The 23,036-nt window shown below is 46.4% G+C and overlaps 1 protein-coding gene across 1 annotated transcript in view; it reads left to right on the top strand.

Annotated features, from left to right (window-relative positions):
* LOC138504127 (proprotein convertase subtilisin/kexin type 5-like) overlaps positions 1–23,036 on the top strand; it is a 1,167,632-nt gene that overhangs the window by 353,734 nt on the left and 790,862 nt on the right. The window contains exon 8 of the mRNA XM_069624346.1: positions 250–448. Coding sequence (XP_069480447.1) covers positions 250–448 — 199 coding nt within the window. The remainder of the gene's footprint in view (positions 1–249; positions 449–23,036) is intronic.

Raw genomic sequence — 23,036 nt, 5'->3', positions numbered from 1 at the left:
CTTGCCCTTACTCATCTTATAGCCCAATGCATTTAGTCTATTGTGAAAGTGTTTCCACAACATAGAGGTGACATGCATTGCTTTCGAAAATGCACCAACATTTCAAAGATACTATCTTCATGGGCTACAGTGTAAGATGTATGTGCATTTGCAAATAGCGGTATGTACTCATAACTGCTAAATGTGAATGAGCAATTCCGAGTGTCTTTACATTTTAATAATGTTTGTTTTATATGCATTGTTTTTCAGGTTATTTTCTGAATGCAGACAACAGGTGTGTAGAAACCTGTCCCACGGGCTATTTTGGGAACCTGCTCACTCAAAGCTGTGAAAAATGTGCTGCGAATTGTGACACTTGCGTAGGTTCCAGCGATAAGTGCCTGAAGTGTGAGAGCGATGGGCAAAGCTTGTTTCTTCACAGTGGACGCTGTCTCTTTAACTGTCCAGAGTGAGTAAGATTTCCAAAGAAACAACTATGTACTCTGAACTAGAACAGACCAAATGGAAAGACTGATCTGCGCATGTCGGCATGAATGAGCATAAAATATCTAATATTGATGTATTGTCCAATGTAACATGATGAATTATAGTACATAAATCAAAGTATTTTGACCCTTTAGTTTTGGCATCAGAACTGCCAATTCAAATGTACTGATTACTGTGGAGACAACTGTTCCATAAAAATAAATGATAAAATTGGATTAGGATGCTTAATTAATCTAGAAGCCTATTCATGTTTCACTTAAGCAGGAGCTTCCTCAGGATTTATAACACATATTTCTTAGTTCAATAACTATTCACCGTAACAATCGTGACTGCATAGTGAAAAAAGCTGCAGAGTGGTAATTCATCATGATGCCTACTTGGACAATGTTCTTATATGTAAATCAGGACCAATTATTTGAAGCGGACTCCATTGTTATGGATCGCTGAATCGCAGGTTTTCCCATGAGTAATTTGTCTCTTAATGCCAAAGTAGCTTCTGCTTACTGACCAGTGGCCCTGGATTACATATGAAAGACATGAACATTGTCCAAGTAGTGCATCATCACAAATTCCCAGTCAACCGCTTTTTTCATTATACATAATTTTGAATATACCGAGCCAACCTACTTTTAATGCTGAATCCAATCGGATACAAGCATTAACGAAAGAAAATATGTTATATAATATGTATTATGCATCACGCTAAGAATGACATGCCACATACCCTCATGAAGCTCATGTATGAGTGAAAGACGTGCATGCTTGGACCAGGTGCAACATTTATTGTATTAGGTTCACATATTAAAGAATCTTAATCACATGTACTGATCTTGGCATTTATTCTTATGGTGCTGATTGCTCTCCACAGTAATCTGTCCATTTTACTCATAGGTATTAGGAGTTACGTAACCACTCAGCGGGCAGCAAAGCACATATAACATCCCCTTGTGTTGCTGCAATGGATGATACTAACTAGCCACCCAATATAACCTTTTACTTGGGGTATCACAACACTAGGATCTGGGTAAATGGCTCACTGGTAAGGCCGGGGCGAACCTATGCCTAACCGAACTCACAGAATGATATATTAAATATTCAGCAGACTTACCAAAATCTGCTTACAGCCCAGAACTGTTCTTCAACTTGCACTCGTTTGTTGTTTTGCGCCGAATTGATGGGCCAATCACAACTGCTGAACCTCTCGAAGAGATTTGGTAGGCCAATTGAAGGACTAAAATCTTTAGAGAGTTGAGGTGGTCCTATCAAAGGTCCCGTTCACTTGCTGGTTCTCTGTGGCTTGTGTTTGGCTGAGAGGGACAAGGTGGAGTCCTACTAGGAGAGGGAAGGAGAGCTTGTGATGTAACCACTGGGAGCATTTTTGTGTGTCTTTGTTACATATCATTGCTTGCTTGTGGTATTCTATTTTGTCCTGAACTTGTTTTATGAAGTTTCTTAAAGGTTCACCCTCATTTGAAAAAATATTTGTAAAAGCCATTGCAGTCGTTTCTCCTCTTTTTAGCGTGAAAAGAAAAGGAAAACAAAACACTTTGTTAAAACCCTTTATTGCAAACTATATACTTACTTTCCTTTAATCGTCAACCTTCCACCAGGTAAAAGAACATGGCAAACCACCTTGTGAATACCTTATTAAAAATTGAATAGCTGGGTCTCATTGGGAGCATTTTCTGTTTGGATAAGATGCTAGTGGATGTTTGGGTACATGTGGTTTTAGATGAGAAGCGCCTGGAGAGGCATCCGAAAGTGGGCCTGGTGTTGTGGATGTCAGAGGCACCAATCAGGGTGCAGGGACGGTTCGGGAGGCGGGATGAGGCCAAGGAGGAAGTGGCCTGGGGCTTGAGGGAATGCCACGCTCCACATGGTTTTAACACCATTAATGGAGCCAAAGAACAGGTCACTCTGCCGCTGAGGACTACAGGGCCACTCGCCTTGGTGGGAAATTCTTGCGGATGGCACTTCTCCTCAGCAAAGCAACCTGTTTTTTGGCTCCATTAATGGTGTTAAAACCACGTGGAGCGTGGCATTCCCTCAAGCCCGAGGCTGCTTCCACGTCCGCCTCATCCCGCCTCATGGACCACCCCTGCACCCTGATTGGTGCTTCTCCTGCATATAATTCAGCACTACAAGCAGCCCCCTGCCCGGCAACCCCTGCAGCTAAGGGCCCTGAGGCAAAAGGCGGCTCCTACAGTGGCGGCTCAAGGGGGTGTCCGCAGGGGAAGCCAGTGGCCAGCCGTCAACCAGCAACAACTAGCCAGGTAGGTGTGGCCCGAGTGGGAAGTACAGCAATCACTGTACTCTGGAAGTCCTGCCCAAAACATATCGAGCCAGAATGTTAATACCAACCAGCTTAACTTCCAGACAGGATTGTGAATGTTAGCTATTGCCACATTTTAGTTATATCGTATGAATATTATCTTGCCTCACATCCATACAGGATTTGAATGTTAGCCAGTGCCAATTTTAGTTACATCCTGTAAATGTTAGCCTGCGTCATATTTAGACAGCAATGTGAATGTTAGCCTGCGTCACATTTAGACAAGAATGTGAATGTTAGCCTGTGTCACATCTAGACAGGATTGTGAATGCTAGCCTATGTCACATCTAGACAGGATTGTGAATGTTAGCCTGTGTCACATCTAGACAGGATTGTGAATGCTAGCCTGCGTCACATCTAGACAGGATTATGAATGCTAGCCTGCGTCACATCTAGACAGGATTGTGAATGCTAGCCTGCGTCACATCTATACAGCATTGTGAATGCCAGCCTGCGTCACATCTGGGCAGCATTGTGAATGTTAGCCTGTGTCACATCTAGACAGCATTGTGAATGTTAGCCTGCATTACATCTAGACAGGATTTGATTTTTAGCCAGTGCCACTTTTAGCTACATCTTGTGAATATTAGACAGGACTGTAAATGTTTGCTTGCGTTGCTTCGAGGCAGGATTGTAAATGTTAGCCAGTGCCACATTAGAGAGAACTGTGAACATTAGCCACTGCCAAATCTAGACAGGATTGTGAATATCAACTCACTTCACATCTAGACAGGATTGTGAATATTAGCACGCGTCCCATCCAGACATGACTGTAAATGTCTGCTTGCGCCACTTCTAGACAGGATTGTGAATGTTAGCCAATGCCACATTTAGAGAGAAATTTGAATATTAGCCATTGCCACATCTAGACAGGATAGTGACTATTAACTCGTGTCACACCTAGACAGGATTGTAAATGTTAACCAGTGTCATATCTAGAGAGAACTGTGAATGCTAGCCATTGCCAAATCTAGACAGGATTGAGTAACCCAATGCTCAAATCTCTGCATACCTAAACTCAAACAAAAATCCACACAACCATCTTCCCGCTCAACAACACATACACCGCCCCAACAGCACACAAGGTCTCCCATTGATCCGATATACACACCAAAGCTCAACGCACGGTGAAAACTGAACTGAAGCTGCCAACAGCACACCACCTCCTCACTTTCCTACTCCCTCTTCACCCGACTAACCCACCCCGCCTTCCTGTTTGCAGATCCGCCTGAGCGCCTGGGGACCAATTCCGATCGTGACGGTGCACAATACAAATACCTTAACCATTTAACATTGAACTTTACACATTGTCCAGGGACATTGATCTAGTAGCTTTTGATGAAGACAATATTGGAAAGGTTCCAAGTAATGGGCAGGAACAGTAGGAGAGGAGAGTGGAAAGGGTAGAGGCTCAGAACACTAGCATGCATTCATTGGGGCAGGTCCCTCAAGTGTTGTGGGAGGAGTTGGCAAGCAACACACTGGATATGAAATTAGAAAATAAGGTGATAGAGGGATGCCAGTATGGGTAGCATGAGGCACAGCTAGTAGTGCAGCAACAGGGTTAATATGAAGTGGCAGAAAGAGAGTCCACTGCAGGTGGAGCACAAGGTATAGAGGTGGGGGCAGCAGGAGGGCACACGTGAAGTAAATACTACACAAGTAGAAGAGAAACAAAAGGTGGATAATGGGCAGAAGGTGCAACATTAACAGGTGGTGGAAAATCAGGTGGCTGTGGAAAGGGAAGGCAGCAGTGGGTGGAACTATCAGTGGTTGCGTGGTAGGACGAAGAGGTGGAGGAACAGGAACTGCCAGAAGAGTAATAAGAACAGGAACTGGATAAGGAATAATGGAAGAAAAAGGAGAAACGGGGTGAACAGGAGTAGAAAGAAGAATCAACAGAAAGAGGATTAGGAATCGGAGGAGAAACGGATGAGGAGGAGGGACGGTAGGTGGCAAAGTAAATGGTACCAGTAGCAGTGGAAGTGGTACAAATGGTGATGGATGATGAGGGATAGGAGGTGGCAGAGGAGGAGCAGAAAACAACAGGGGTAATAACAGGAAACGGAGGTGGAAGAGTAGGAGAGGAACAGGGGCAGTACGTGATGAATCTGGACTATTCGTCCCTTCTCCCCAGAGGGCGCCACCCCTTTTGAGGCTCGGAGGTGAGCCCGCTAAGCAAGACCATCCCAAAGGGTTTGGGAAAGTGGGACCTCACTGGTAGTGACTCCTCTCTTGGGGACAAGTACTTCCATTCCTGTAAGGAACTTCATCTCCAGAGTACATTGTCTGCCTGCATGGTAAATGGAAATACTGTTTATACTTCAGTTTTGGCCTCTCCCAATAGTGACATTTCTTCAATCTCTTTGACTTCAGGCAATGCTGAATCTCACCTGAACGCAACAGACAAAGAACAGCAAAACAGCCCTTTTATTTATCGTGCTGTAATGGGCTCTCCAAATTTTGACATACCTTCAATCTCTTTGGCTTAAGGTAGTGTTGGATCCTGCCTGAAATCCACCGTCAGAGGAACGACGCACCCCTTTTGTTCATGATGACGTACATAAAATCATGAAGAATTTGGAACAAAGAAGAGGGAATCCTATGCAGAGGTGTGTCTCTGACAGGAAGATGTCCTGAAGGTACAAAGCCATGCTAGACCGCAGAGCCAGTGGCAGCGTGAAAGCGATCGGATTGGAAGGCTTGCCTCCTGGGCGCCAACATAGCCTAACTAATGAAAGAGACGAAGATGGTGAGGAGACCATCTCGCATGGTGGCATGACCACACAGAAGCCGTGGTGGGCTCACGGCCTGTTAACTGATGCAGAGACCAGACCGAATCGAAGAGGTCAGATCCCGATCTCCACATATGAAGTGCAACAACTGCCAAAACGCCCTACCAAGGGACTGCTAAAGCAAGCCTATCGGAGGGGCAGAGAGCTTTGGGGCGCCCTAAAGAACTGAGAGACATTAATCTTCATGGCTGGAGAAGCCACAAGGATCACGAAACCAATAAAACCTGAATGGGCAGACACCCCACTGAGGCCCCGCAAAGTAAGCCTGTCCGAGGGCCAGAGGACTTTGGGCCGTCCTGGAAACACAAAACATAGTGAACAGAACTGGGGAGGGAGAACATCTGAGGGTTCCAGTGTTTAAAAACTAGACAAGGACACTATCATGCGGCAAGTTAGAAATGGTGGAATTGTGTTAAGAAAACCTTGTTTTCCTGGGAAAAGGGAAATGTATGGAATATATGTAAAGACTTAAAACTTGGCATACAGAACCTGCTGAGGATTGTACTGCAAGAAGTTGATTAACTTTGAAAATACAGCCTTTTGGAAGAGAGATCCAAGTGTTGGGCCAGGGAGAAGCCAAGGACAGAGGCTATTGCTCCAGCCTCCTTTTTTAAAAATGTATTTGTCCTAAGTGGTAGTGCCAGTTAGCTAATAAGATTTGGACTAAGGACTACAGGCCTCATTACAAGTATGGCGGTAAGTGGCAACATTGGTGGTAACTCTGTTACCGCCAAATTTACCACTGCGCCAAATTATGACCTACAGACATTTGGGCTGTTATTCCCGCGGTGGAGTTAACTCAGGCAAAATTACCTCCAGTGGTAACGCCGCCAAAGAACAAACCCCCATTTCTGCAACATTACAAGTCCTAAATCAGCAGAATTGCCACCAAAGATCGGAGGTAATTATGCAAAAAAAACACAGCACAGTTACCTCCACAAAAAAGGTGGCAGTAAATGCATACAGGTGTCACAAATAAAGACATAGGTGCTCCAGCGCCACTCAGGAGGAGTATGAAAGGGCCACACCTACCCCAAACACACATCCAAGCAACATTCAGCTACAAGCAGGCATTGATTATGGGCTCCACAACCTGCTACTATACATCCAGCTACACAGCATGCAAGACCACAGCAGCGAAGGAGACCAGGACCACAAAGGTACAGGAGACGTATGCTGTGGAGGGCACCGATACCATGTGTTCGCCCATCCCCATGGACACTAATGGACAGCCAATTGGGGACCCTATACTGATTGCACTGTCCCACCATTACCAAACTGCTCATCCTCATTCAGGCAGAACGACAGAGTGCCATTGCCATCAGAACTGCCATCCCCACCCAATGAAGCTTGTGGCAGTCCTACACTACTGTGGCACGGGTGGATTCCTGCACACAGTTGGGACACTGCATGGGATGCCACAGCCCACCTTCTTCAGGGTGCTGCACCAAGTCCTGGATGCACTTATGAATCTCCATGCTCATCACCAGGGGTGTTGCTAGGTCCGGAAAAGATCAGGGGCTGAGCTAATGTCGGGGCTGCCGGGACTCTGGGCTAGCTAGCCTTTTGGTTGTAGCCCCTGAGATTCTATCCGGGGCTACAACCAAAAGACCCGGGGCTATAGCCCCCTAACCCCCCACCCCTAGCAACGCCTCTGCTCATCACCCAGGTGCATGCAGCAAAGGCACGTTTCTACAACATTGTCTGTTTCCCCAATACCAGAGCGGCATTGGATTGCACACATGTGGTATTGGTAACCCCCCACCCCACCAGGCAACCGCACAGGAATTCCAGAACAGGAAGCAGTACCAAAGTGTCCTGCAATGCCTACCTCACAATCAGCCACTGCTGTCCCCGATACCCTGGGGGCGACACATGACTCTGATACTGCAGAACAGCACCCTACCTGCGTACATGGAGAGGCACAGAGGCCAGTGGGTAAGTAGCACTCAGACTTGGCTGCCAAAATCACTGACACACACCTGGGGTACATAAGCATTAGCAAAGTGAAACAACTACAAGTCCCAGGACACAGACCTGAACCATGTGACGACACAGGGCATCCTGCTGTGCAATGCAGCACAACGCAATCAGGACAACGTACACCTCATCCAAGCATTGCCATGTACCCTACATGGCGTACTGCGACACCATAGTTAACCAGCATTGCTGATGATGGCATTGACAAATACTCATGACTGCCAACTCACACAACGTGAATGACTGCAAGTGAACCATGTAGCCGAAGTCAAATCAACCTCGATGCACACACGGTTCACCATGCACAACCAGTGAGTCATGCACATAGGGATAGACACGTCAGGACATTAACTTGTTCCCCGACCCACACACCGCCATATCTCACACAGTCCATTCATGTTTTGCAGGTGATGCTGGATACCTGCAGTTGCCATGACTGATGACCGCTGTGAGAAACCCTGCTACACCACAGGAGATGGCCTACAACGAACGAGACACAGAGGAGGACCAGGTCATGCATTGAGCGGACATTTGGGCTGCTGAAGGTGGCCTCATGCAAAGTCCCTAGAAAGTTGGCAACAATGTAGTAGTATGCGCAATGCTACACAACTTGTGCATACGTAGGAACATTTAAATGCTTGCAGATGAGGACCATAACGCCCACCCCCTATATCAGATGAGGAAGATTAAGGTGTGAACAGGGCACCACTGGACATACATGGGGATGTGAGGGAAGGACGAATGGTCTGCCAGGACCTCTTGGACAACTTCTTTGGACTTGGGAGACATGCAGCTCATACATGCAATGAATGTACATATCTCAATTGCATAGCATAAAACCATTAATATAGCCATAATTCCACAGTGTTTATTTCTGGAAACAAGGAAGCCCCATTCCCAACACCAACTCCCACCCATAGCCACAACACCAACTCCCACCCCCAGCCCCAAGAACTACCCCCACTAGCGCTAGCGCTTTTCCCCCTTGTCTGCAGGCTTTTCAGCATGTGGAGCACGCTGCTGTGAGCACCTGGGCAGGGTTCTAGTCAATGACCCCTCAGTAGGAGTAGCGGACCGTGAACTCCCCTGCACGCTCCCTTGTAGGTGATCCATGCTAAGATGTATGGACACTGTGCTCCTGTACAGACTCTCTATGGACTTTGACAACCATCTAGATGGGCCCTAAATGCAATCACACATAGCCTGAGAATGCCCCAATTGTCCCTGGGCTATGGCATGCATCTCCTTTTGCCTCTGTTCCATCCATTCCAGACAGTTCCAGATGGCCTGGAGTTTGGGGCCACCCACTACCTGTGGTTTATGTCCACTATCATGGTCACCTAGGCGCCCTGGATGGCGAGCTTTCTCGGCCTGCTCATCTGAGGTTTCCTCTGCATAGCGTAGAGAATGGCGGGATGCCTGATGGGAAGGTGGTGTGTGCAGTTGGGAAAGGCTGCGCAGTGGGGAGGATTCCGGTGAAAAATGAGACGGGGAGAGGGGAATGTAGCTGGGTGTCCTGGGTGCCTGTTGAGGCAAATTGATATGTGCATTGACTTTTACGTGCGAGGTGCATGGCGAATCAAAATTCACTGTCACTTGTACTATGTCATCACTGTGTGTTGGGCCTCCTGGGGTGGGGGCTAGCATCATGTGTCAGCAACTGTGTTCATGGCATGCATTGCATCTGGCCTGCCAGGTGTGTGGTGGCCGGCTTGCTTCACTCCTGCATTCCTGGGATGGGTGGAGCTACAGGGTATCCTGTCCAGTAGTGCATAGTGACTGTTGGTGAAAGGTTTCTGGTGGGGCAATCGGGTGCTTGCAGTGCATTTAGTTGTGTGCAAGTAAGGTGGCCATGATGTCGGGCATGTATTCCTCAATGTGTCTCTACATGGAGCGTTGCAGTCGAGGGGCGAGTGGGTCTGATGCAACTATCCACTGATGTTCATCCATGGGCATGGGCACATCAAATGGTTGCATGATGGCTATGTTGCCTGTGCATGGGTTTGGGTGTTCGCTGTGCCAGCAAGGGGTGGTTGTGATTTGCAATGTGGACATGCTTTGTATCTTCTGAGTTGTGTTGTAATGGTGATTCTTGTCTATGCTGTCCCCTCCACCTCATGTCTGGGTGTCATGTAAAGTAGGGTCCTGGCCCCACTGACTCATGTCGTCGTGGCCTGATGCCACAAATGAAAGGTGTATGCTTGCTGGGGCTCACATCGCTTGCTTGTATGGCAGTTTGGGTGTTTGTGAATGCCTTCTGGGTTGTCCATGTATGGGACCATATTTTGCTGTGGTACTCACCAGATTTAACTCGGCTACTTGCTCCTAACTCGGCCGTACCTATGCCCTGATCCCCACCATATGCAGGATGTTATTGCCATGTCCTCCATGGTGTCAGTTGCAGTGGTTCCACTGCCCCACCTCCAGTGGCAGCTGTCTCCCAGCAGTGGAGGAGTATGTGGCTCCTGATCTTAGCCTTGCGGTCATTCTACTGCTTTTTCATACCATCCACCTCACATTGGGTGTGGCCTACGGCCACCACCTTATCCCTGATTTCAAACCATAAACAGTTTTTGCTCTGTTGGCTGGTCTTCCTATTTTGTGCCCCATACAGCTTCTCAGAGTGGGCAACCAATTGCTCTGCTAAAACTGTGAGCGCCTGCTCCAAGAATTTAGGGTTGGACAGCTGCATATCAAGCACCCTGCCTTTGCCCTTTCCTCCTGAAACGTTTGGGATTGCCTGGGTATCTGGATGGCACTCCTATGTAGAGATATATATATAACGGATTGTGATTTTCAAAATAACTGCTGCGGTGCTTCCTTGTATAGCAATGACGAAATTCAGTGGACCGGCATTGCGGTAATGGAAATTCCCCCAATTATTGGCAGCAATTTAGCATTTTACTGGTTGATCGGTGCGCGCGTCTTACAGGTTGTAATCTGGTGGAAGTCCTGCTATTACGCCCGGTGGTAACGCTAATTCCGAGACAGCAGAGTTAACGCTGATTTTGGAACAAACTCTTAATGAGGCCCCATTTCATTTGCACTTTGATGAGCACCCTTAATTTTAGTTTTGTTAGGCAGGGAACTTCCCTCATAGCGGTACGTCTAGATAGGTGTTTTTCTTATTATTTGAATAAACACCCTTAAACATGTCACTACGTAGTCTGACTCCTTCTTTTGCTTCACCACAAGTAGTAACAAGAAAGGGAGGAGGAGAAACTGGAACAGGAGGAGGAAAAGGAGGAGACAATAAAACAGGAGATGGGACAGGAATGTGAGGAGGAACAGGAGGATTATGACAAGCATCGTACCACACTAAATTGAGAGACATGGGGCAATAGAAATGGTCAGGAAGAAGCGGTCATACATTAGGGAGACACTGCAAATTATTAGTGTCTCGCATTGTTTAGCAATAATCTAAAGCATTCTCAAGGATGTTCTTTTACCAGTTCAAGGTGGTTCTCCCCTCTACTACTGTGGCTCTTAAATAGCAGGACTTAATACGATACCAGTAGTGGCACAAACTGTAAAGACTTGTAGTCATAATATAGTCCCCACAGCAGTTGGTGAGGAGGGCCATCTCAACCACAAACCCCACTAAAGAACCCTGCTCCCCCTTTCTCTATGTGCTTTAAAGCCAGCAACACCTCTTCTTTATCGCAGCTCGTTCTGTTGTCTGTGGCTAGCTATCTTGCTATAGTCTTCCTCAATGCACTCATTTTTCATTTGAATGTTATTTGTTCAACATGTTGGAATGCATTCCCTTTCATATAGTAAGATATAATAACCATGTCAATGCTAAAGACTCACTTGAGCTGTACAAAGTATGGGGTATGTAAGGAAGGCATGGTATCAAGTAGTAGACAGAGACTCGATTGATACAGTTTTCAAAAACCTTTATTTGGAATTTGATTGGGTTGGTAGAATTCCTAACTGGCCCTAATTCTAGAATGGGTATAGTCTGGACCATTAAATAAATAGCAAACAAGTCCAAGTCAGTCTGGTCAAAATAAAAAGCCTATACTAAAAAGAATTGACCTTGCCCCCCTCAAAATGACAAATGTGTTAAGGGAATACAAAAGGAAAATAATGTCTGAAAATAAATGTCAGAATGGCTTAAATAACAACTTCCTTCCCCAAGTTCAGCACCACAGGATCTATAGAGTTTCCTAAAACGTATAGATATTGATATTTTATTTTTATCGCGCTCATACACGTGTTTCAGAGAGCGAAATGGCACAGGTGGATGTCACATTTCTTTCAGTCTTGCACACTTTGGCATACTGGTGCAATGCCACAGTTCAGGCTTGGGCTTCAAGCTTCTGGTAGTTCAATCACTCCTTAGGCTTTGTTCGCCTTGTCATAAATGCACAGTTCCACTTTTGAGCTTTTACTTTTCTGCAATTCAACACAGGCTTCCCTCCGCCGGCTCAAGCTTGCTTCTCTTTTTACTTTCACTTTCTAGGTTACTCACAAATCTGCACAGGCTTCCCTCTGCTGGACTCAAGCCTGTCTTTCAGTTTGTGGGGGTTCCCATCCCCACGTTTTGCCTTGTGTGTCTTTTTGCTGTCGAAGACTTTCAAAACTGCAAGGATTTTACAAAGTCGTCTCCATGACAACTTCAACCTCTTTCAGTATACAATTCTACAAACCACAATCTTTCTCAACTTGCAGCACCAATGCATCTTGGTACTTGTAGTTTTTTATTCTTTATTTTGCCTTCTTGGCCTCTTTCAAAGTTCATATGCTTACCCTCTTGGCATATTCAGAGTTCACACACGTTGCTTTTCATTCATTCAACTTTCTTTCTGAATAGCGGTTACTTTCTTGCCTTTGATTCCTGTTCAACTCAGAACATTTCACTGAGACTTTTGAATGTGCAATCCCCCTTGCATGACCACTCTATTACTTTGTATCCATTCCTTTACAGTTCAGCAATTGTTCTTTCCATTATGCGTTTTATCGGCGCACGCACAACCTTCAACTTTGAGGTTAGTTACTTTTGCTTTAAACACAAACAGGGCTTTGGTTGCCTTCAATAACTCACTGGTCACGTTAATCAGTCTCCTTTCATCAACGCTCTTCATGCAGCAGTGAAGGCCTTTACCAACACCTCCTCTGCTCCTCCTCAGCTACGTCGTTCACCTGGGAGGGTCGCCGGTCGCTTTCAAGTACCTTGACGGTTTCTTTGTTTCGCTCACTCGGTTTCAGTCTTGGGACACTTATGGCTTCCCGAACGTGTGGAATCCTCACCTGGCTCTTTCTCGAGTTTCGCAACTGCTGATTAGCCCCTTGGCCTTCTAACTTCCATCGCCAAGTTGCCATCATCCCAGAAAGAGCTGTTCCTTCTCGTCCCCACCCTTGCTTAGAGAGTGCCTGTGCAGGCTACCTTTTATCCTCCTGACAGGGAGTGTTAACAAGTGGCAGGTATGTATAGTTGGGATTATGTGTCTGCCTCTGCCTGGCCTCATTAAAGGGACAGAGCCATTGCAAGTTAGTAGAGGTAATCTTTCTGGCCTCATTCCTTATCTTCCTCAGCTCGGTAGTGTTAGCAATGTAACATGGGGAGGAATTATGGGAGCTGTAGTTTCCCATAACATAAGCTGGTATAGGGGCTGGATGGGTTGTGGAAAAAAGGGGATACCATGACTCGTCATCGGGTGCTTTTCCCCACTCCCGGAGGACAACCTACCCAGGTGATCCTCCCTCGCTTGTCCACCCCCAGGGTCGGAATACAAAAGCGATGGCCTTTCCCTGTGCACCTGAGCACTGGATCACCGGGAACTAGGTTGTGAAACACCGTCTGATTTTTCACAGGTAGCATAGGTATATTATGGTTAATTTTACAAATACTACTGGCCAGACAGGCCATTTACTGAACCGGTACTGTAGTAGATCTTAATATTTACCTATGTGAAATGTATCAAGCATTCACCAAGTTGGGTGCTGAGGGTCTGCTGTGTGTTCTAGATGCAGACCCACCACACCTCAGTTGAGTGAGGTGTGCATCTCACTGGCTCTGCGTCTCCAGCACCTCACCTCATAATTTCCATGCAATATACACTAGCTGGGATAGCAGAGAAGAATGATGAAGACTGAGACTACGACCTCTTCAGTGGGTTTGTTGAGCTCATTGATTGCTGTATTTTCTTCATGACTCTGTTCGTCACACAATTTAATTTCCTCCCACTGCATCTTTGCACATTATAACCGTCCCATTTTCCTGGGTTCTCAGTTATTTTGTAGTTGAAATAAGCCATCCTGATCTTGAATCTTGGGTCAAATGATGCCAGGTGGAGTTCAGTGATATTTTTCATTGAGGGTGTCTCTAGACCCCCATGCCATCTGGAGAGGACATGCCTCACTTGTGACCTGTATCAACTTTCACAGCCAAATTATTGGCCCTTATGTTGGAGAGGCTGAGTTCTAGCAGGTGCACCAATCGGCTCACTGTGCAATGCACTGTGCCTAACACTCGTTGACCATATAAAAAGACTGTCGAACACAAACCATCATAGAGTAGATTGCACTATGTTGGCATAAAGAATGCACAATCTAATGCTCGACTGTGACATTTGCTATAATTAGTGAGGTCATGGCATTGTTTGCAATTCTCTTACGGTGGCAATTGCGGTTGTTAGGATATGTTATAGCAAGTTGTTAAAATACAGTTTACAATGAGTACATAAAGCCAGTATGAATTTTAAGCAAGCCATACTATGCCACTTACTCCATGTCCACAGTATCCAAATTGTCATGCAACCATATAGTGTGTGTTTGAGCAAAAGTGCGGTATTGCCAATTTTTTTTACCCACCCATAAAAAATAAACTGCATTCTTTGGATGAGCTGGATTTGCAAAGCTACAACTAAATATGGGTCCTAAACAGTATACTGAAGACCGGACATAGCCTCCCCTGTGTGAGTCAATTTTAGGTATCCTTGTAGTCCTTTGTCCCTTTTTTTCTGATTGGGTAAAACCGACCATGGTGTTCACAAAAGAAATGCAGGAACGTGGTAAATTGCTGAGAACATATGACCCTCTTAAAAAAGATTTGGCAGTCTTGAGACTCCTATCCTGAAAAATAGTAGGCATGGCAGAGAACTTAGGAATGGTTGCTTGGCTTCGGCGTCTAAATGTGACATTTCAGGAAACTTGGACCACCAGATTGGGGTGCCTACAGGGTTGACAAATATATCAGAGTAAGAATATAGAAAGTGCTATGGAACGGGTGAGGGGCATTATGCTGATGTCTTTCACCACAATAGGGGACATAAGTAGTGTTCATTATACCCAAATCACAGAAAATATTCAAGCAAACGTTTTATGGACATATAATGTAATATGGCGTTTGTATAGTGCCTATTTCAATTGGTATCGCCCTTGGGGGACCAAAATCTGTGGTATGTGTGATGTCATTAAGTGCCTATGATTGCAGATGTGTACGGGTAGATGGCCGTGCCTGCGGTTATTTTCCATTTGACATGTGTGATACGTACCAGTGAACCCTGGTTGGTTTCTTGTTTCGTTGACGTTGGCACCGGTAATGTCCCGCAGTCTGCTGAAGTCCTTTCATCTGTGATGCTCAGTACATTCTATGGATTAATCGTTTATGCCCCAACCTGTCTGGTAGGGGGGGTTGAGAAGGCTTGGGGTGCGGAATTGATTCATCAGGGTGCGGGGGGACAAGCCAGATCTTGAGGGCCTTCCGGAAGGCAAGGTGATCCTCTCAATGGCAGATGCTAATGGGGTTTGTGTTCTATATTGTGGGTGCTAGGACAGAAAAGGAGGTTCCCCCCTGATTCGGTCGATATTAAAGGAAGGGGTGACGAGGAGTACGGTGCCTGATCTATGATGGGTTTGTAAGGGGTGAGCTTGTGTTCTAGGTATTCTGGGCCTGTCTTGTGCACAGCACGGTGGGTGATGCACATGGCTTTGAAAGTGGACCGTGTCTCGACAGGGAGAAAATGGAGGATACAGAGTGTGCGTACTCTAAGGGCCAAGGGCTAAGAGGAGCCTAGCCGCAGTGTTTTGGACCCTTTGGAGTTTTCTGAGATGAGAAGCAGGAGTGCCCAGGTATAGGAAGTTAGCGTAGTCTAGTTGAGAGGACGATGGTCGGGATAGCTGTGACTCTTTAGCGGTAGGAGAGGTAGGGGAAGATGGGTTGGAGAATGTACGATTTAGATACAGAGTTGATGTGATGTGAAAGTGTCAGATTTGCGTCCATTACATGGATGAAAGATGGATAAGGGGACTGCATCTGTATAATGCACGTTTTGGAAAAGTTCCAAAGCAGCATTATCCCATCTAAAAGATTGAGTCCTTGTGTTGGATAATAATGCTAAGCAAATAGTAATTATGGTTGGGGATTTTATTCTTGCATTCCTGGGATGGCAAAAACACAGCTGGGGAATGTATCAGAGTGACTTGATTTTGACATCCACAATGCTGATATGTTGCACCATAAGTCCAATGAAAAAGGAAGATTTCTGTTGGCCTTTCCTTCAGGAATATTGTTAAAGGCAGGTGTTTAGGAGATTCTCCAGGTCAATTAACATTTAATAATGGGCACACATGGCGTTCATAGATTATTTTATGCTCCCAAGTATGTTTTGGGGGGGATCAATATGTATTTTATAGTACATAGTAGAAGTGTTCACATTTACGCTTTTACTAATCCTCACCTAAAAGTTACTTCACTGAAGGAGGACTCAAAATGAAAATCCTCCTTACATTATTAAACGATGAGACTTGTAAAATGATCCTCTTTGAATCAAGAATGTCGCCATATGCCATAAGAGAACAGGTATTGAGAACCAGGACATCATATTTGCATGTTTGGCTCTTAGAATCTCTGGGAACTTTCAATTTAGCCTATGTGGATTCTATGTGGAAAACACATGGACATAATTGGTGAAGTTTTAAAGGGGGACACTTTGGGAAGGCCTCCCCAATGTTCTAAATCTTGGATTGAGGAACAATGACGAGTCCTTAAAGACTGTGCTTCCTCCTTCTTTGAATGAGAATCCCAATTTTTAAAGGCCGTCAAAAGTATAACCAGCCTTTAGCTTTATGGAAATACGTATTTTAGAGGGTAGTTGGGATAGTGTGGAGGAAGCAGTTGTGAATGGAGATTTCTTTCGTTTTGCTGATTAGTAACCCGGTTTACGCACATTACAACACATCATTTGGCTTTTCCTGTTCATATCCTGCAGCATGTATGCATTGCTTATGTCTATCACATGAAATTGTTTGACAAAGAGATTCACCACAATTGATGAACTTTGGGTCTGTACATTTCAGCACAAAGAAAACTGAAAAATCTTTGCGTCAAGTCCTGGATCTGATGCAATCCTGCTCGTCTTATATTAGTATATGAACTCTTTGGGTACTGTTATTGAGTTATTAGATTAATTGTAGCTTTGGTAGACATGCAACCTCTGGCCATTGGAGTACATGGGCGTGTCGCAGATAACCAAAAAAAATCATACTCCCGTGGACAATCCAAGATCTTTTATATTTATTTGTAGGGTCTAGGATCGTCCCCCTCTCTAGTCTTCCCTGGGTTTCCCACCCTAACCCCAGACATCCGTAACTCTGTATTTCTGCTTATACTCACTCTCAGCTTTCCGTTCTACTCTACCTGCTGATTCTCCTGCCCACCGGTCTTCTTCCCACAGATGTTTCTCTCCTCCGTTCTCCGCCCTTTGATGTTATTTCTCTCCTCCCACTTACCACTACCATTCCTCCTGCACTACCACCACTCCCCTCTCATGCCACTCCCGACTCCCCTCTCCTGCCACTCCTCTTAATACTACTCTCCTCGACCATTACTACTCCCCTTCAACCAATACTACTCTGCTCCCGCTACCACTAACACAGCCCCTTTCTTTAATCCAATAACCCTCTTACAGTCACTCCTTACTCTATCCTCACTAACTGCTTATCTCACACACGCGCTGTCAAGTATCGGCAGAGATCATCTGTGTTGGGACGCCGTAGTTATCCGGCTTCCACGAGAACTAATACTTGTGGCTCTCGTATTCGTCAACGAACGGTGGTTACGGTCCCTTTAAGATCTCGTCTGCCGGGATCTTGGAAGTTGGCATGGAGACGATGGCGTCCTCTCACGTCTGTCACTTTTCCCTCTACACGTTAAGTTGACGTATAGTGATCATGTGACTGTTATATAAGCCACGCCTGTTCGTTTTGCCGGCGCTTCTGAATCTTGTATTCTAGCGGCTTGCTTTCTCTTGTATCCAGCTTCTTGTCCCCCCTTGCCTTGTCTTCCTGCTCTTCGACCTCGGATCGTCCACGGACCTGCTTTGCTTACTCCTTTGTACTTTTGCTGCCAGTCCTGCTCTTCGACCTCGGATCGTCCACGGACCTGCTTTGGTTACTCCTTTGTACTTTTGCTGCCAGCCCTGCTCTTCGACCTCGGATCGTCCACGGTCCTACCCTGCTAGGATTGTCCACCTGCATTGGAACTCGTCACCTTTGGTACACGGACTAGAGACTGCCTTATTGTGCCTTTTAGGCGTCCTCGTGCCGTCGGGTTAGGTTTTGCTCTTTGGACAGTCAGCTTGGATTTTCTCCTGCTTCTTGCTTTGCCTTCATTTCTGGATCTATACTGGTTCTTGATCTTGGGTTGGCCTCTACCTTACTTCTTATTCCTTCCTTGGGAATATTCGGAGAATCGGAGATTCTGAAGAACTACACAGGTTAGTGGTGGATTTCTATTCTGATATCTGCATTTATTTTGCATTCTATCGCATCTATGTGATTATTGCTCTTAGTGCAGTTGTCTGGGGGTCTTGCCTGTACACCTTGAGAAGACATCCCGTTCCAGTATCCTGATCCATCGGGTTCTGGATTCTTCGTTGACATTCCATCTTTCCGCCAATCAACTGTTCTGTTTGTTGATTGTACTGACTAGTTCGGTAGATTGGCGAGAAGAATTCCTCGGCTACACTACGAGGGCAAGAGCGCTACTGACATATTCAGAAGCCTTCTATATAAATGGATGCCAACGAGTCTTTGTCGGCCATCATGCAATTGGTGGCGGATTTACGCAGTGAAATGGCTCATGCCCATGCTGCCACCGAAAGGCGCATTGATGAGCTACAGGTTGGTTTTCAGCCCACCGGTGCTGGGGCGCCTTCACCCGCTGTGGCCTCGGGTTCTGGGCTATCTCGCGCCCGTTCTGATACAGGGCCAGTGTACATGACTGCTCAGTTTCCCTTGGCTCCACCAGAGCGGTTTCTAGGTGACCCTAAGGCCTATCGAACCTTCCTTAACCAGTGTAGGTTGCATTTTCTATGTAGGCCAGCACTGTTTCCGGATCCAACCACTAAAGCAGCCTTCCTTTTGTCACACTTGGGTGGTACGGCGGCGGCATGGGCCAATCCACTATTGGAAGAGGGCAGTCACCTCTTGTACGATTGTGACGCCTTGATTGAGGCTATGAGTCGGGTTTTTGATACGCGCTATGCTACGCAAGCCACCGACTTACAGTTATTGGCCTTACAGCAGGGAACTTCTACCCTGTTGGCTTACTTAGCCAAGTTTAATCAATTGGTTGCCGAAACTAACTGGCCACAGGAGAAGAAGGCCTCCTTATTTTACAAAGGGTTGTCTGACTCCCTTAAAGATACTCTATCTACGGTACCGGTAATCCCTACAGCATTCTCTGAGTTGGTTGATTTGGTACTTCAAATTGACTCTAGGCAAGCAGAGAGAAGGGGGGAACGGAGACCGCTTCCTCCTCTTACGACCGCCACGTCAAGTCCTGCCACCGGGTCCTCGGAACCAATGCAAATCGGAGCATTGCGGGGACCGTTGTCAGCAGAAACCAGAGAACACAGAAGAAAGAACGGCCTTTGTTTCTATTGTGGGTCATCAGATCATTTACTACGATCATGTACTAAGAAACCTGCTAAGAAACAGGGAAACGCGAAAGCCCGGCAATAGAAGGGGTTCAGTTGCCGGGTGGTTCTTACAGCAACCCCCTCATGTCTACACCTTATTGTTTATCCGTCACTCTCAATTCCACCTCCCTCGGTAGACGGGTGATTCCAGTTGTCTTGGATTCAGGTGCTACGGGGAACTATATTGATGGTGATTATGCTCGAGAGGTGGGTATACAGATTGTTTCCAAAGACTGCCCCGAGGTCGTGAATGCGGTCGATGGCTCAGCCCTGGTTTCTGATCTAGTGACTGAACGTACTGCTACTTTGGTCATGAGGACGGAATGTGGGCATACTGAAGAGATCACCTTTGACCTGATTGCCGCCCCACAGCTTAAAGTTATCCTGGGGCTTCCTTGGTTGAGACTACACAACCCCGTGGTGGATTGGCAGTCGGGGGAAGTGAACTTCCTCTCAGAACATTGTGACCAGTTCTGTTTGACATCAGTTCAGAAAACCCCCAGCCCAAGCCGTGCTCTCATGGATGCCGCCTCTACGATAGGAGCTGTTCTTAACACTCAATTGCCCTCAGAGTATCGAGAATATCGGGATGTCTTTGACGCAAGTGGGGCAGAAATCCTTCCACCCCACAGGCCTTTTGATTGTCCTATAGAATTGATTCCTGGGGCCAAGATACCATCTGGCAGGATTTATTCATTAACACCCAAGGAGGATGTCATCCTTAAGGAATACATCGATAAATCATTAAAATCCGGCTTCATTCGGCATTCGCGTTCTCCGGCAGCTTCCCCTCTGTTTTTTGTTCCAAAGAAGGAGGGGGACCTTCGCCCCTGTATCGACTATCGGGCCTTGAATGCTGTTACGGTCAGAAACCAATACCCGATTCCTCTGATATCAGTCCTGCTTGATCAGCTCGGCTCAGCCAAGGTCTTTTCCAAGTTAGACTTACGTGGGGCGTACAACCTTGTACGCATACGAGAAGGGGATGAATGGAAGACCGCCTTCAAAACCAAATACGGTCTATACGAATACACTGTAATGCCCTTCGGGCTGAGTAACGCCCCCGCCACTTTCCAGTTCTTCATAAATGAAGTCTTTCATGATATGTTGGATCAATTTCTGATCGTTTATCTAGACGACATTCTGATTTACTCCCCCAACCATGAAACCCATGTTGTTCAGGTCAGTAGAGTCTTACAACGTTTGCGGGACAATCATTTATATGCCAAACTGGAAAAGTGTCTCTTCCACGTACAAGAGGTCGAGTTTCTTGGCTTTAACATCACCAACAAAGGAGTCAAAATGAGCAGATCTAAAGTCTCTGCTATTCTGGATTGGCCGGTTCCCAACAATCTGAAGGCGTTGCAATCCTTTTTAGGTTTTGCGAACTTTTATCGACGTTTCGTTCAAGACTTTTCAGCCATTGTCTGTCCCATTACGGCTCTGACTAGCTCCAAGAGATCTTTCCATTGGGATGGGGAGGCTCAACAGGCGTTTGACTCTCTGAAGTCCGCCTTCACCTCGGCACCTGTGCTCCAGCATCCGGACCCAACCCAACCATTCATTGTCGAGGCTGATGCTTCGGATGTGGCCTTGGGGGCTATCCTGTCCCAACCTTGCCCAGACGATGCAGGTTTACATCCAGTAGCCTTTCATTCCAGAAAGTTAACACCTTATGAAAGGAATTATACTATCAAGGAGCGCGAATTGTTGGCTATCAGGGACGCGTTCTTGGTTTGGAGGCATCATTTGCTGGGTTCTCAAGTGCCTGTTCAGGTGTTCACGGATCATAGGAATCTCTTGGCCCTGCAGTCAGTGAAATGCACCACTGCACGACATGCCCGTTGGCATGAATTCTTTTCAATGTTTAATTTCACTATTTCCTATCGTCCTGGTTCTCAGAATTCTAAAGCGGATGCTCTCTCTCGTCTACATGGACCCGCCAAATCCTCTCACGCCACTGGTGTACCTCTGTTACCCACTCAGGTGGTTTGTGGTTGCTCTTTACGTCCGTCACTTAAGTCCTTTATACAGGAATGGCTTCGAAACGATCCGCCAGAAGTAACCAAATACAAGCTGGAAATCATAAATTCCTTGCCCTATTACCAGGGTAAGATATTCTTGCCTACTCTAGAGACGCGACGTACTGCTACACAATGGTGTCATGACTCCTCTCTGGCTGCTCATCCAGGTATTAGGAAGACAGTTGATCTAATGAAAAGATGGTGTTGGTGGCCGTCTTTATTGCAGGATGTTACTGATTACGTAAATACTTGTTCGGTTTGTGCTCAGTGTAAGACATCACATGGCAAACCCGTGGGTTTGCTCCAACCTATGCCTCTTCCAGATCATCCTTGGTCCTCCATTTCCATGGATTTCGTTGTGGAACTACCTCTGGTGGACGGTTTTGATACTATTTGGGTGGTCATCGACTATTTCACCAAAATGGCACTATTCGTACCTTCTCAAGGGATCCCTACTGCTCCTAAACTGGCGGATCTTTTTCTGCGGAACGTGTTTAGGTTGTTTGGTCTTCCTTCTATAATCATCTCCGACCGCGGTCCTCAGTTTACTTCACGCTTTTGGAGAGCTTTGTCGGCTGCATTAGGTATTGAAGCTCGATTTTCAAGTGCTTATCATCCTCAGACGGATGGCCAGACCGAACGTCTGAATGCCACTATGGAACAATACATAAGGTGTCTCATCTTTCAGCGTCAGGACGATTGGCTTTCGGTACTGTCTATGGCCGAATTTGCCTATAATAATTCGCTCCACACTGCTACACAGTATTCTCCTTTCTTTGCCCTGTATGGGCAGCATCCGTGTTCCTTGCCTCTCGCACCTGACCTGCCGGCTCACAATCCTGCTGCCCTTGCCTGTGTTAGGGACATTTCCGGCACCCATGTCCAGGTTATGAGACAATTGTTGGAGGCTCAGAACAGGACCAAGTTATATGCAGACCGGCATCGTACCCCTGCTCCGGTGTATCTCCCAGGCATGAACGTCTGGTTGTCTACTCGCAATTTACGCCTGCCTGGTCAGAGGAAGTTGCTCCCACGTTTTGTTGGGCCATATGTTATATCGCATGTCATTAACCCGGCAGTGGTGCGTCTGGTTCTTCCCCAGTCGTGGAAAATACACCCAGTATTCCACGTGTCTTTGATTAAACCATGCCGTCCTAATACCCGTCTTCCCTCCCATCCTCCGCCTCTCAGGGTTCGGGGTGCTGTGGAATATGAGGTGTCAGCCATCTTGGACACCAAGGTTCGGAACGGTAGAAGACTCTACTATGTTGACTGGAAGGGTTATGGTCCGGAGGATCGCACCTGGGAGCCATGCGAAAACGTACATGCCCCGGTTTTGTTGTCCCGTTTTTGGAGATCTCGGCGTGTGGGGGCCTCTTTGGGGAAGGAAACTGTCAAGTATCGGCAGAGATCATCTGTGTTGGGACGCCGTAGTTATCCGGCTTCCACGAGAACTAATACTTGTGGCTCTCGTATTCGTCAACGAACG

Source organism: Ambystoma mexicanum, chromosome 11, assembly GCF_040938575.1.
Source record: "Ambystoma mexicanum isolate Mex_15411 chromosome 11, UKY_AmexF1_1, whole genome shotgun sequence".
Taxonomy (NCBI): domain Eukaryota; kingdom Metazoa; phylum Chordata; class Amphibia; order Caudata; family Ambystomatidae; genus Ambystoma; species Ambystoma mexicanum.
The sequence above is the reverse complement of the archived record's forward strand: the minus strand, read 5'-3'. Positions and strand labels throughout refer to the sequence as shown.